Genomic DNA, 16,520 nt, shown 5'->3' with positions numbered 1-16,520 from the left:
CCTGGCTTCCCTATTTTGGGCATGTCATTACAATTTTCTAAATGTTAAAAAAATAGCACAAAATAAAAACCTTGATGTACAAGCTCACAACACGTTAACGATGAGAGTGAGACACGTTCTGAGCTTGTAGATCGGCTATTTTTGATACTGTCATACAATACAGTATAAAATAGGGTATTCATTTATGAAAAAAACCAAAGGTGCCCAACAGCGACAATGTTATAAATGAGTTTCTAGCTGCTCATCTTTATATCTTCATATTGTTGCTCATCTTTGTTTGTCAATAGTCAGTAGTTGAATAACTGAGAGGTTTCTATATTCACTGTATGTATATGCATCAACTTTGCCAAGACAAATTCCTCATACTGTATGTGCAAAAATGCCTAGCAATACAAATGATTGTGATTCTGATACTTGTCCTGTGTCCTGATGTCTCACTAACATTTCAGCACTTAAACCTGGGGTCCCCTCCTCTATTATTTCCCTCTACACCAAATATTTTTTGTTTGCTATTATGACGTGCCCAAAATAGGGATGCTGGGACGTTAATTCCAGGTTAGCTTGCTGTGCTGTCATTTTAAATTAAATGAGCTAAGTGTAGACAATGTGATAAATCAGAGGGAGATAGTATAACATTTTATTACATACTTATTTTTCCTGGGTGAGGGGGTAGAGAGGGTATAAGCTCTGCGCTGATTGGTCAGCCCCTGTATCTTCTGTCTGGGTTATACAGCAGCTGGCCAATCGGTGCAAGCTGAAGCCATATCTTCAATGCAGTTAAAATTAAAACATAAAACACATAGAACATATGAACTGTATGGACCGTAATGGTAATATATTAGCATTCAATTGTTGATAAAATGCCTAAATGTCAAACCATTCCTTTTTTGTTATTATATCAAAAACATTTAAAAGTAGTGAAAATAGCCGATCTACTATCTACGCGACGCGTTGTGAGCTTGTAGATCTCCTACTTTCACTACTTTTGTATGCTGTATGATGAACTATGGCATTTATTTACAAAAAAACAACAACAACACTTATAGTGGATATTTGATCCATTCAATAAAAAAAATGTCATACATCTATGATCTTTATTGGTTGAAAACACAAAATCTAAAAAAGGATTTCACAGACACAGTAACATCAATGATATGTTGCCAGAGGATCTCAGCAAAGAAACGACAGAAATATAATCACAAAACGCTACTTGAAGTGATACATTGAGCACATTAAATCTACAATGGTGCATGACATTTGCCTTTTCAGATTGTCCTGTTTAACAGTCGTACAGTTTTGGGTTCCATTAAATGTACAGTGTACTATGATTTAGTTGCCCTCTAAAATGAAATGTCTTGGTAAGAAACTATCCTGCATTTCTGTCCATAACCGTATTAGTGAGCTTAGCTTAGGCACGAGGGAGGAAAAACTAAAACATGATTTTAGATCACTGGTTCTCAACGCGCGGTCCGGGGACTACCAGGTGTCCGAATGGACCCATAAGGGTCTGTAACTCTGAGACTGTACAAATGGGTTCCATTTCACTGACGACACTCTCAGACTTAAATTAACACTGTAGATTGGGGTCCCAGAGATAAATAATGGGGGTCCGTGGCCTAGTGCATATCAAACTGGGGGTCGACTTTGATGAAAAGATTAGATTACAAAACGCTCTTCCAGCCGTCTCCATTATCTATGCGCTCACTTACAGTAGTTAGTAGATGCCCAGTTTGTCCCAGAAGTCACAGATATGGTCCCTGGTGCCCACCTGGGAGTGTGAGCGCACCGTCAGGTTCATCACCAGCCAGCTGCTGGTGTCAGAGTAGCGTGGCCAGGCCGGCACACGCTGCTGCCTGCAGAAGCCCGTCTGCTGGACCCGCGACGAGGGGTCGCCCGTATGGGCGAACGCGCCCCAGAAGCACAGCATTCGATTGGACAGCAGCTTCTCGGGCAGCGACAGCGTGAAGTTGGCCACGGAGGCGCTGTCGAACAGGAAGGGCAGCTCGGCACCATGGCAGGCGTGCTGGTAGCAGAAGGTGAGGCCTGACCAGACGCGATGGTCCGACGCCACGTGGTCGAACACGTACATCCACACCGCGCTGCCGGTCGCTGTGCCCGCGCGGGCCGCTTTGCGGGAAGGACACAGGAAGACGTAGTCGGTGACAATCTGGGAAGGGTACAGGAATGGATGGCAGTTAACATTTTCAAAAGTTTACATTTTCTTTAAAAAAATAGCAGATCTACAAGCTCCCATCGAGCAACGTTGTGACATGTTAAGAGCTTATAGGTCATCTAGTTTAAAAACCAACAAACACACCCAAAAAATATGTTTTTGCATACAAGTTAAATGTTCTCAAATATACTTCTTATATATTTATTAGAATATATTGCACTTTTTGACAAAATATCGGTCAAACATCTGTCATCAGTGTCTAAAATCGTGATCAAATTCAGGCCTCGTCGGGCTCTGGTACATTTGCGCATACAGTAGGCTACCCAGAATGTGTCCTCTGCATTTGACCCATCATAACTATTGGGAGCAGTGGGCAGCCAGTCAGCCACTGAGCAGCACTGGAGGATCAGCCAGTGCATTAGTCAAGGGCACTGGCAGGAGTATGTCTTTTGATCTTTGGTGTTGTTTTGGTCCATTGTGTTTAACATCAAACTAGGCTAAAACCAAAATATAACTGTGGACAGATAGGGGACAGCTGGTGTTGGCAGACAGGGTGACTGTCTGTTGTTGAAACTCTTGAGTCTGAATTAAGCTAAATCCAGTACATAGTAGGACTGGGCGATATGGACAAAATCAAATATCACGACATTTTTGACGAAATACCTCTATTGATATAGTGATGATAATACTCAATGTTCTTTTTAAAAATGTTCAAGTATAAAATAAGGCTTAAGTGATTAAAACCAGAAAAGACAACACTTTCGCCATATCACAAAATGGTCAAAATGTCAATATAACAGACATATTGAACAGCCCTATCATTGGGTGAATTCTCTCTCTCGCCGCCCTCTTTAGTATTCCTGCAATATTCGTTAATGTTATCAAGCAATCACCTCTGCTACGGTACAAGCAGAAATATTGTGGTATATTGTGGTTCTGTAGCAATTTTTTTTGTGTGAAATATAAGCAGGGCTAATAATACCTTCTCCTTCCAATGACATGTCTTACCTGAGCCAGCATGTCCCTGCGGTCAGCTTCCACGTACATGGGCAGGTATTTGTGCAGGACGCGGAGGGCGTGTTGTTTGAAGATGGCTGTTGTGTACACTGTGCACTCCACTGCCGACACGGGTTTGGTGAAGACGCCATACACAAAGATCACCCCTTCTTCCGAGGTCGTACCTGAAAGCGATAAGAATGTAGGCCTGTCACAATTATTACATAATCGTCTAATCGCAATTACTTTATACAATCGCAATTATTTTTTGCATAATCGTCATAACCGTCATAATCAATTCCATGTTAAAAATATATATATTTTCAAAAAATGACAAAAATAGTTGAAATAGCAGATCTATAAGCTCAAAATGAGCTTGTAGATTGGCTATTTCCACTATTAATGTTTATTTTTAAGTATAAAGTCATTAAATATGTGTTATTTGTCATATCTGCCCTGTGCAACTTTTGTTTACGAAGGCTAAAAGCCAAACAGAAATGTAATTTTTATTCATAATATTCCATTAATTTTCAACGACAGAAACACAGTCGTTAATTGCAATTATTTGAGTGATAATTAATCGTCAACTTAAATTTGTAATCGTGACAGCCCTATAAGAATGTCTGCCTCGCTCAGGAGAACCAGGGGGATTTCTGCACTAAATATCTTAGGAACACTCACTGTGCACAATCTAAGTTTCAAGGCTTAAACCACTTGAGCCCTAGCGTCCCAGGTGCTGGGGCAAACATTCATCAAAAGAAAATAGCAGATCAACATGCTCACAATGTGTCGCAACGCAACAAGCTTGTAAATCTGCTATTTTCTGTAGAAGATGTTTGGTGTATTTGGTGTGTCATACCGAGGAGTACAGATTTCTCCTTCTGCCAGTGTCCCTTTTGGAAGGCAGTGACAGCTTGTTCTTTAATCAGCTCTCCATCAATGTATGGTCCCCAGGTCTCAAATATCTCCAGAAACCTGAATGGGTTTATGATCTTGGAACCTGAGAGACAGGGGGGGAAGTGAATGAGTTTATTACTTATACAGGAACTTACTATTCTATGACAAACATTCGTTTAAAATAGCCGATCTACAAGTGCATTGGCTATTTTCGGCAAAGAGATTGGGTGTAGGCTAGGGAAAAAAGGAGTAGACCTAGTATAGAGTCCTGGGGACTCCGATCAATTATGTACTGTACTGTATAAACAGTAGCCGATCCCGATTTTGGAGTCCTAGATCACGCTTACCGATGTTTAGCCAATATTTGTCACCTATGAGGTGAGAGACCAATGCTCTTTCACCTCATAGACAGACAGAATAGCCGACTAATTTTTCTCTTCATTTTTGTTCATTGAGCTGCTGAATCACTGTAACAAGCTGCGATATCTCCGAACACAAGACTCTCTGCATAAGTTAATGTCAATGCATCAATATCACTACTAGTTGGTACGTCATGCCACCTTGTGTCAGAAAATCCCAAATTATCCCTTTAAACAATTGTCTGTAGCAGTGGCTCTCAAATGGAGTGCAGAGATACAAGTCCTGGTGTGCCTTGGGATTTTTTGACAACCACACATTAGAATACAATATAAGTAAGTATACAGCATTGGGATTTGGGAACCAATGATTTCTGAGCCATGTGGCCCATTAAAACAATTTTTAAACAAATAGCAAAAATAGCTAGATCTACAAGCTCACAAAGCGTCGCAATTTGATGCATTGTGAGCTTTTCAGTTGTCTATTTTTGCTATTAATACAGGTATGCTTTGAGATTTTGACTTGCCCATTGGTGTCACATGGACACTAAAGGTTTGAAAGCCACTGGTCTACAGTGTATTTTAGGTTTCTATTAGGCAGTGGGTGGTGTCCTACTTGACTTTATCTGGGCAGCCAGGACAGCCTGGGGACTCAGAGACAGCAGGCACACGATGTCACTCACGGTGCAGTTGGCCTGTCTGGCAAAAGCCTTACCAAGCTTCAGGGCATCGTGCCTGGCAACAAAACGCACACACAACATATCTCTGGTCAGCTCTAACTAAGGCCCATAATATAGAAAACACTGTAGCATGGCTTGAATAAAAAAATATTTTGTGCATTTCTCAAACATTTAGACTTTTCAGGAATCAAAAGATGAGTTAATTTCCCACCCATTCATGTCACATAATAACTGAAAGACTTAAGTGCAATTGAAAGAATGGTTTTGAATGGGTTCAGGCTAATACTATAATTAACCCATACTGTACCTAAGTATCCGTTACAATTAAGTAGAAAGGAGGACAATTAAGAAACATTCTAGGGGCCTTCACCAGTGCCCAACCTTGAGATTGATTAACCTCAGGCCAGCTGATAACAAGTGAGTTCCTCACCTGGTCTTGAGAGGGATGGAGAACGGAAGGCTCTGGAAGATGGCTTGTTTAAACAGAGGTTTACTGCTCTGGATCATTAAATGGAGGCTCACAGACTGGGCCCCTGCGCTCTCCCCAAATATCGTTACCTAAGAGAGAAAAGATTATAAAATTAAATCAGAAACACCAGGGGGACTTTATTCAGCAATAAAATGTTTTATTTACATCCATTCAATCTAACCTAGCATATCAGCGATGCAATTAAGATATAAGCACGTCTGACGGAAATAACAAATAGTATGAAGTGCTAGTCATTGTGTCTTTTGAAGATAAAGTGGTAGTCTGGTTACAGTTCCCTGTGTGTATGGCCATAGGATGCTAGTAATGTCACTCCAACAAACTTGATCTGTCAATTATTAAATTAGGTGACTCACTTCATCTAATTTCATGGTATGTAACGGCTTTAAGCCTGGCATAAATATGCATAATTGCTGCTTTGCTTTGTCGGTCTTCAATCTTGTATTCTAAACTATTATAAACATCCCTACCTGCATAACTCATCCTACTATCCTACTATAATCCTACTATCCTACTATAATTCTAGTAACATCACGGTGATGGTGGCGGTGTCTTGGTTCGGGGGACTCTTGATCAAACTGCGCATGCGTCGTTGCCAGGTTTCGCGAGAGAAACAAGCAGCAAGGTCTATGAAAACGAGGCCAAACCAAACGAACCCTATACCACCAACATTGCCCCTACAGCGCTTACAGTACGCCGACATGGCAACACCGACACCCCGCCCACTCTCTCACCACAATTCTTTCTGTGGAAAGTAAACACACCAGACGGACCCGGGGCGGGCGAGTAACATGCCTACGCCATTCTCCGTGCTGATATATATATATATATATATATATATATATACGCCCGTGGGGAGGGGTGACCGCGGGCCGGGGGGTGGCGCAACGCGACCCACGGGGGGGAGGAGGTGGGAAGCCACGACGGGGAGGAGGGGGGGGCGCCACGACGGGACGCGCGCGGGGGAGAAACCGCGCGACAGGACGTGCATTAACCCCAACTTCGCAACTACTTTCACCTGCGCCTTTCACCGGGTATGGTCTAGTTGATAATAAAGTAGACAGTAAGTAAACAGCACACTTGACCATATTCATCGAGAAAAATGGCCTCAAAGATTTCTAACTTTGGATAATTAACAGCAGCACTGCAGAAATACTGGCAGTGATTACAGTACGTGCATTGCTGTAGTAAGTGGGACTGGGAGAGAGTGTGTGTGTGTGTGTGTGTGTGTATGTGTGTGTGTGTGTGTGTGTGTGTGTGTGTGTGTGTGTGTGTGTGTGTGTGTGTGTGTGTGTGTGTGTGTGTGTGTGTGTGTGTGTGTGTGTGTGTGTGTGTGTGTGTGTGTGTGCGTGTGTGTGTACGTACCTTGCTGGGGTCACCTCCAAACATTGCAATGTTCCGTTGGACCCAAAGAAGAGCTGCTTGCTGGTCCAATATCCCATAGTTCCCTGCAGCCGAGGTTTTGGGATCCTTTCCCGAGACAAGGAACCCGAATGCACCTTTAATCATACATAAGTTCACATGATGAGTGAAGCATGAGGGGAAATTAGTAATTTTTTAACATGACATTATTGTTAATTTATCTTTCTTTGTCCTTGTCTTGTCTTTTGGGAGCGCTGAATCACTTGCATGTGGCAATTAAATTGCATGACATTGAGAACATGCATGCTCAGGTATTTGTCATAGTACAATGATCACATTCTAGCACATACATGAATGAACACACACACACACACACACACACACACACACACACACACACACACACACACACACACACACACACACACACACACACACACACACACACCCACACACCTTGTATCTATTATTGTGAGGACATAAACATTTTAACCCTAAAGTGAAAATACTGAAAATACCGATAGTCGATCTACCAGCTTGTAGATCTTCTGATTCTGGAAGTCGACCTCCAAAAATACTTAAACTATAAAATACTAATACTATAACTATAAAACAACACTTTATATAGTGAGGACCAGGGAAATTGTCCTCACAATGTGTAGTTCTCAAATTCGCCTATACTTGTGGAGACATTCGGCCCGCACAAGTGTAGTAATACCAGTACAGACATTCGGCCTGCACAAGTGTAGTAATACCAGTACACACAAGTATAGTAATACCAGTACACACAAGTATAGTAATACCAGTACACACAAGTATAGTAATACCAGTACACACAATTATAGTAATACCAGTACACACAAGTATAGTAATACCAGTACACACATCACACAAGTATAGTAATACCAGTACACGCACACACGCACGCACACACGCACACACACACACACACACACACACACACACACACACACACACACACACACACACACACACACACAATATGATGACATTATATGAACATCACTTGACTTCCACGAGACCCCTGTTAGGCGCTCGCACACCCAGTCCCGTCCCCACAGCATAGCAAAGCAAAGCCCCCTCCTCCTGCACATATTACAGCCTGCTGGTGAAACACAATGGAAACCTTCTTCTCTTACCCAGACGATACTCCATGTTCACAATCACAGTGTGGGTGAAGTTGCTGATGAAGCGTCCGTCGTACAGGGGCTTGGAGGCCGAGCCCACAATGAAGTCTCCGCCGTGAATCCACACCATCACAGGCAGGGGTCTCAGCAGCGGGGCGCTGAAGTTGACATCCAGAGGTACGAAGATGTTGAGATACAGACAGTCCTCGCTCACCTTTAAGGGAACGATGAGAGAGCACAGTTTCAACTTTCAGGCAAGGACCCTGTGAATAAATTAAGACCAGAGGCGGATTCCACTAATTCCTTCTAAATCAGTAGTTCTCACACTCTCTCAAAATTTTTCAAAAATGTTCTGAAATAGCAGATGTTTGGGACGTCCGCTGGCCTAGCGTTCCAGGCGCATACCACATATGCTGGTAATCCAGCTTGACAGCGTTCGCGGGTTCGACTCCCGATCCCAGCGACCTTTGCTGTGTGTCACCCCCACCCATCTCTCTCCCCATTTCCTGTCAGCCTACTGTCCTGTCAAATAAAGGCATGAAAGCCCCAAAAGTGACGCGCTGTGAGCTTGTATATCTGCTATTTGTTAATAGCCAATGCTAAAATCTAAAATGACACAGTTGCTTTCCCGATTTTAATGGGATAAAAGTACAAGCATTGTTTTTTTGTTGTTTATTTTTTATTGGGGAGTGTGTGGGGGTAATAAACACTGATCAAATACAGTATACTACCTAGGCTTTAATGATATGATGCTAGACATAATGGCTCCTGCTGATCATTTGTCACTGACATAGGCCTATAATCATTAATCATGACAATTAACAATTCATAAGTGGTGGTCGTTTACGTGTCCAGCTATATCATAACATAACCGTATCTTTATTTGCATAGCACCTTTTAAAAACACTTACAAAGTGCATTACATAGCCTAAACAACAGAACAATTGTAACAATATCATAAACGTATAACAATTGTTAGAATGAGCAAAGGAATAGCACTGCCACCCAAGTGTGGAATGCCCTGACCCCATTCCTTAAACAATGTGGATCACTGGCATCCTTTAAAACAGGCCTGAAAATCCACCTTTCAGGAGGCCAAAGGGGGAGGTAAATATCACTCCCTAAGAAAGGTGATTGATCACCCCCACACACTTTTAACCCCCCCCCCTTTTCTACTCTGTACACGTGTTTTATATTTGTGATGACATTGTATTATAATTTGTTATGCTATGATGAATTTAATACATAGGACCTCAATGGAAACAAGTCCACAGGACTTTTTTTAGTGTTATCCTTCTAGACCAAGTGTATGACTGTCACTGTACTTGCATTCTGTGTAATAAAGTATTCAATCAATCAATAAAGAACACAATACACTTGTGGAATGCTTAAAAACAATAAAATGAAGATATATGCCCATTATAAGGCAGTGACATTCACGTGACGTGCCCTTAATTCCTTACCCTCTGCGGGCACTCATCCGAGATGGGCCCACTGCACCCCTGCATGCACGCTGCTCTGGGGAAGGTGGCATCATACACCCCGGGCCATGGGCTGAGGGGTCTGGGGGGCTTCCAGCGGTATGCTCCAACAGGAGGATCCGCATAAGGTATCCCATAGAAGATGTTGGACTTCTCAGCAACTCGCCCCTTTATCACGCCGTCCTTGGTCAAGACTATTGGACCCACATCAGGGATCCAATTTGGATCTGACTTCCCCCTTTTAGTTGGAAAGTCGACCTCCGAGTTGCCCCGTTTTTTGGAGAACTTCTCCTCGAAGGACGACAACATGTCCTGATTGATTACGTTTCTGGCGGGGAACCCCGGGGAGACACTTCTCAGGAAGCTGATGGGGTCGATCTCATTGTTGTCATTCGTCATCTCTCCAAAAGCCACTGCAGAACAACGTGTAGAATGAAGCGTGCACAGCATCAGGAGCAAACACACACAACTCTCCATGTTAGATACTTGTAGAACTAGTAGCCTAGACGTATATACAGTATGTCCCGGGGTATAGTGTTATCCGACCATTCTTTGACTTGAAATGTCTTCCAGACAGTCGAGAGAGAAATCTGCCGTCTGTCTCTGAGCCTGGATCCAGTTCTCTCCGCAGCCTGGACAGTACTTGTGACACCAATTTAGACCAATTGGACAAAGACAAAAACGTCCCTGTATGTCAGCCGATCTTGTGGCCTGGGATGGTAACCGGATGACTCGCCCCAAAACACGCTCGCCCCCATTACAATACAAGAACCGCGGACCAGCGGCTCTTGTATTCTTTTATTCGTTTTACTGAGGATATGGTTAGAAATAAGTTAAATAAGTTAACTTAACTTAATAAGTAAAGTAAAGAATAAGGTTGGGTTTATGCATAGTCCACTGAGGTAACGTTTAGGAATACCAGGTGAATACCGTCAGATTTGCCCCGGGGCGACTGTGTTTTGGGGCGAGCGTTTTGGTATTCCATCACCTCTAATGGAAGACAAGTCGTCTTTCCTTTGCTTAATGTGATGAAGGGCTCCATAATATTGTGAGGGTCATTCTTTGGGAAGTCACGCACCTATTCGCCCTACAACACAAGCACGCCTCAGTGGACATCATGGCCCCAAAAAGGGAAGTTTTGACTGTTCTCTCAGCCACTGAGCCACATTGGAAAGAAATTGGGCCTCTTTCTTACTTCCTTCACAGGTGTTACAAACGATGCTAATAAAGGCTCTGTTCCATTCAGGTCAAACAGAGTCAGGGTGTTGATATTTCGCATGTTGGCTCACTGGAAACACTCTGCTACACCAGTGGGTCTCAAGTGGGGTCCAGAGACCATCATAGTTCCTTGAGGGGGTTCAAAATGGATACAGGATAGGTGGGCACTAGGGATATCTGGGCACCTCGATGTAAAATTGGCTATTTTGTCCAAAATGTTAAAAAATAAAATATTTGAAAAATAGTCTTAAGTAATTAAAGTATACGTGATGTGGTACATCATTATCAGACTTAATTTATATCTTTCAACTTCTTGTCTATGCCCCAAAATGAATGGATATACAGGTTTTGATCAATATTTTACATTTTGGACAAAATACAAATAGCTTTACATCGCGGTGACCAGATGTCCCTGGTGCCCACATATCCTGTTACCTTCCAAATGGCCCCTTATAGTCCACTTGAAGCCATGGCGAAACTTCAACATGGTGTTTGCATTTTCTCCACTTTTGATCCGTACATCTACATAAACGTTCATATTTCACATATAAAGTACTTACCCCATGGCCACGGACGGGTCCTCAGACAGTACCCGTATCTTCCGTATTGTTCAATAAAAAACATTTTATTCAGATTGGTGGCCACTTTGACAGTTTCTTCGCCATATTATGCTTTCAACTATAGCGACCCTATTGGTTGGAAGGTGTATTGCACGCTGATACATTATAACTCTATGGGAAAATGGCCACCAATTGGATTAAAATGCTTTTTATTGAACAATATGGAATATACGGGTACCTTTAAGGAGCCATACATAATTGTAACATCTGTGAACATGAGTTAAGCAACGTTTTAATTTGAAATTGGAACGTTTATGTAGATGTACGGACCAAAGAGGGAGAAAGTGCAAACACCAGGTTGAAGCTTCGTCATCAGGGCTAATCACATATTTACACACAGAGCGCACGGCACACCTGCAGCTCATTAGTCCATCATTACCTCAGTTCGGCGACTTGAGTGTTTAGCTTACAAGCACACGAAGAAAATGTAGGTCAAAATGAAAACATTTCTTTTGTAGTAAATCGCCAATTTCAACAGTGTTTGTTAACTTTGTTTTGTTTTTTGTGCCTTTGTTTTCAGGGACTACTTTGCGTTTTCATGCATGTTCTTACTCTTGTCATGCAGTCTATCTGTTGGTGAGTATAGCCTGACCCACTGGTTCCCAAACGTATAGCCTGACCTGACCCACTGATTCCCAAACTTTTTAGCTCGAGACCTAAATCCATTTGATGTCTTCCCAGGACCCAAACTAGTGAAAATATCAGCTCTAGGCTATTTTCACTACTTCTTAAACATTTGTTTTCCAATTTATGGATTTTTATTTTATTTTATGTATATTATGAAACTCTTTTGAATTTGTTTCTAATTCATGGCAATTTATTATGTGGGGCAGTTTTTTGATTTTTTTTTTTTTTTTTTAAATAATGAAAAACAAAATAAATAAATAAATTGCTATTTATTTACTCGTGACCCATAAAAGGTTTTCTGCGACCCACAACTGGGTCCCCCTCACTGTTTGGGAAACAATTGCCTAACCCCCTAATGCCAATCTTTCATTGTTCATATCATTGATAGGCTATACATAGAGCCTTTTATCGATTCTGGAGTAATACAATCTATACTTTCACAACAGGTAGATGCAATTTATACTTTTCCATTTGCTGGATGTTCAGAGACGATTCTTTCCAAAGGTAGGCACCACCTTAATCTAAGCAGTTTTTGGAAACATATGGCTATGTCTAGCCTATACTCAATGGTGTAAAGTAACTAAGTACATTTACTTAAGTACTTTACAAGTACAATTTTGAGGTGTTTTTTTTACTTTAGTATTTCCAAGCTCACAATGCATAACGATGTGACACATTGTGAGCTTGTAGATCTGCTTTTTATACATTTGAAAACATGTGAAATGGGACATTAAGTACATTGATTTTGATGCCATTACTTTTGTGCTTTTACTTGTAACAGAGTATTTCTCATTGCAGTATTGATGCTTTTACTTAAGTAAAAGATATGAGTACTTTTTACACCACTGCCTATACTGTTCCCGTCTGTTTAATGTCTACTGCTTTTTCTAGTTCTGATTGGAGTATATTGTTGAATGACATTGCGCTGCAATCCATTTCAAAAGAGGGTATATTTACCTCTGTGACAGTGTCCCCAAATTTCACCAACTCAGTTACCCTCAAATATCCAGACCATGTCTATAGATGGACATTCTCAATCCAAAGTGAGTTATGTTATTGTCTCTGTACATTTATATTTAGCCTGATAATCTTATTGTCTTTATTTATACCAACGATTTACCAACTCAATCTCTCACATAAAGGTACAAAGTCTTTGGAAGTGACGGGTGATAAGAGACCCACAATACATCCATCCAAAACCACTCGGGTATGTTCTTTAAACGGCAAATCTAAAAATTTGCGTCTTAAGAATGATTAATCGCAGATATTTTATTTTTGTCAGCTGTCGTATTTATCCCACATTCTCTTAATACCCCTAACATTCACTCTGTGTTAAATATTTCTTGTCAACCCTCTCACAGGAGGCCATGGAGATGATTGCACCCAGTGAGGTGTTTGCCTGTGAAAATCGGACACTATTCTTTCATCAGGAGGAAAATCTGATTCTTGCCATTGGTGTGTGACTGAAAGAATCTGAAATGTGAAGCACTCATGATCAGAGTTACAGAGTAACACATTGAATTAAAGATGCAGTATAGAGTACAGTTTGTAGCCTTAAAAGTTGGAAGTGAGTTTGCAATGGTTCCCTGGGCAAAATGCCCTGTTTTTCTTATTTTTACCATAGGGTTTGATATTTCATGTAGAAAATAAGGTCTGTGGTTAACTTTTAAGTCTCAGAAAGTTTCACCTTTTGTCCTACGACATACATTTTGTCCATTAATATCTCAACCGTGAATTTTGAAGTTGTGAGGCCTATTTTCATTTTGACTTCTCATAATAATTGGCTGTGTGTGAGTACAAATATTTTAGTCTTTTAAAAAGTGTGTTGAGATGATATTGTTGAAGAAACGTTTGGATATAAGCTTTTGTTTCTACAGAGCTTATTTTCTTAAATTATACAAAACCCAATCTCTGGTGGGACGACATAACGTCCATCTTTTGGCCTACCAAAAGACATCCTCCCTGTAGCACTCGCATCTCTCCCAGTCTCTTTTCTGACGTTGCTTTCTTCCCAGGATACACTTTGCGACATCCTGTCAAGCTTGAGACTAGGAGCCCCTCCATGTTGTTGATCTCCTGGGAGGAGAACCCGTTGTCTGTCGAGGACCCCTACAGTACCCACGCTGTGACGCTCTACCAGCCCAAAGGAAGTTCCTATACAAGCCTTAGTGACGACGACGTCGCTGAAAATTACTATCGTTTCACACCCCTGGAGTCATGCAGCTCCTATCTGGCCTGTGTGGCGATAGCTGACACTCATTTGTTCACGTGTGTGTCCTCTATCACAGGTATGGAGGGGTGGATGGTTGGGTTCATCCTCAATTTTATATGTATATATGTATGTGTAAGTATTACCAGACTGGGGGTCAGAGAATCACCAGTTAATGTAACTCTTGAGTAAACAATCTACCCATGTATTGGTCCATTTGGGTCCACTTTTAAAATAACAGGAGTTTACTGTGCCCTTCCGGATCACCGGAAGGGTGGGATTTACCAGACAGGAAATTCACATGCCATCAGATAAGTTGTCAGTTACAGAAAGGTGAATTCATGAATACACTTAAATTGTACAGTATGGGACCCAAAGGTGTTGTGTTGACTATACTCCATATGGGAAGTTGTAAATGACTGCATGGCATGCTTTGTAGATTTTTTTTCTTACAGTATATCTCTAGAAAATGTTTACTCTGTTTGCCATTTCTGAGTTAAGTTTGTTCCTCCCTCAGAGCCAGACAGCCCAAGAAACTTTCATATGAAGTCCTGGAATGATTCCAGCATAACTGTGGCCTGGGAGTTCCCTGAGAATAGCACGTTTTCCCTCTTCCTCCTCACCGCTTTCTTCCTCAACATCACAGACCATGTGGTGAAAGAGCAAGCTCTCTGGCACCGGGGGGCCAGTTTAGTGTTCACCTTGTCTGACCTTCCCCCATGCAGCAGAGTCAAGTTTGGCCTGCAATCTGTGTGCCAAGCAGGGACAGATTCCGCCTACAGCGAGATGGTCCTGATGGATGGGAACTCGGGTAAGCTTCACTGAAAAGAGTAGAAAAATAACTGACCAATTATCCATAAGGTAGACTTCTGCCGATTCCGATAGACCCTTTCTCAGACCATCTGCCACATAAAGGCAATAGAATTCCCTTTGATAGAAGTTTGTTAATGTCTATTGCAGTCCCTGTTAAAGGACATTTTTAATACCAGATGAACTCACACACAAGGATTCAGGGTTGACATTTACAAACTTGTTTCATGCAGATTTTAGAGGCCTTCTGTCAGAACAGTTTAAATTGATTCCATCTTTGCTCTTCAGTACATTTCAATATCGAGAACCTACAACAGGCATCGTATGGTCCTGACAACTACACCTTATCCTGGAAGGCGAGGAGCAACTCCTCCAAATCCACATTCAGAGTTTACCACCAGGAGGCTCTTCAGGGCTCCACACCGATCACCAACTTTACAGTGAAAGGTCTACAACCCTGCCAAGGATACCTTGCAAGGGTCGAGGCCCGCTGTGGAGCAGACAACATGCTTATGAGTGCTCAAACAGTCGCAGCCAGCACAGGTACTGTACACCTATGCCATATCAAAATCCCAGACAATAACTAGTCTTGTATCAATATTGATATAATATCAACATTTGAAATGGCATCTGTGTTCATGTGTATGCATGTGTTTTGTGTTTCTCCCAGGACCTCATGGTGTGTTAAACCTCACTTACCGTTCGCAGGACTCCACTGTCTGGTGGACTCCTAGAACCATAGACCCACCATTAGAGGGCTATCTGTATGAACTCTCCTTTGACAACGACACCGCTATCAGCAGTGGGCTAGTCTCTGAGCCACAGTTGCATCTACCAGGGCTGGCAGGTGGCGTGGCGTATAAGCTTGTCGTATGGGGGGAATGTGGCGGAGAGTGGCAGTCGGACCCGGCCCTGTTGTGTTTTGTTGCGGTTAACGTGCCCGTTGGTCCCGTAGATGCCATGCCAGGTCAGTCTAATGTCGAAGGTCCTTTGAGAAGAGTGTTTGGGGAGATTGGCTGTGCTTAACCACTGTCACCCTGGCGTCCCTATTTTAGGCATATGATCATTTTAGGCAAAATGTTTAGTAAAACATGTATATATTTCAAAAAGTTTCAGAAATGTAAAAAATAAATAAATAAATATATTCTTTTTCCGCCCGCATAAGCCATTGTGAGCTAGATCGGCTATTTTCGCTATTCATCATCTGACAAAGTGTACTGTGTTTGGTTTAAGTGGTTAAATTAGCGCATTGGCAATTGTTTTTAGACTCTTGCTAAGCGTAACTTTTCCTAATACAAATAGGATGACAGACAGTAGTCATGTCATTCATTTCTAATAAGATTACCTAATATCGTTCTCCCATTTTATTGTTGCTATAGAACTTCAGTTTGACTTCTCTGGCCCATTTCTACTGATGGTTGTGCCATGGTCACTGACAGGGACTCTACGGGACCCC

General features: G+C 41.9%; 1 protein-coding gene across 1 annotated transcript; it reads right to left on the bottom strand.

Annotated features, from left to right (window-relative positions):
• Positions 1-1,074: 1,074 nt before the first annotated feature.
• On the bottom strand, positions 1,075-9,979 carry LOC311040040 (crystal protein; the record flags this gene model as incomplete). The annotated part of the gene is made up of 8 exons (XM_084050113.1): positions 1,075-2,167; positions 3,182-3,354; positions 4,029-4,169; positions 5,039-5,157; positions 5,533-5,660; positions 6,955-7,088; positions 8,112-8,313; positions 9,563-9,979. The coding sequence occupies 8 exons, from the start codon at positions 9,977-9,979 to the stop codon at positions 1,715-1,717; spliced, it is 1,767 nt and encodes a 588-aa protein (XP_083906239.1). The 3' UTR covers positions 1,075-1,714.
• Positions 9,980-16,520: the final 6,541 nt, after the last annotated feature.

Source organism: Gymnoscopelus microlampas, assembly GCF_963454915.1.
Source record: "Gymnoscopelus microlampas genome assembly, chromosome: 23".
Classification (NCBI taxonomy): Eukaryota; Metazoa; Chordata; class Actinopteri; order Myctophiformes; family Myctophidae; genus Gymnoscopelus; species Gymnoscopelus microlampas.
This window is presented reverse-complemented; position numbering and strand designations above follow the sequence as displayed.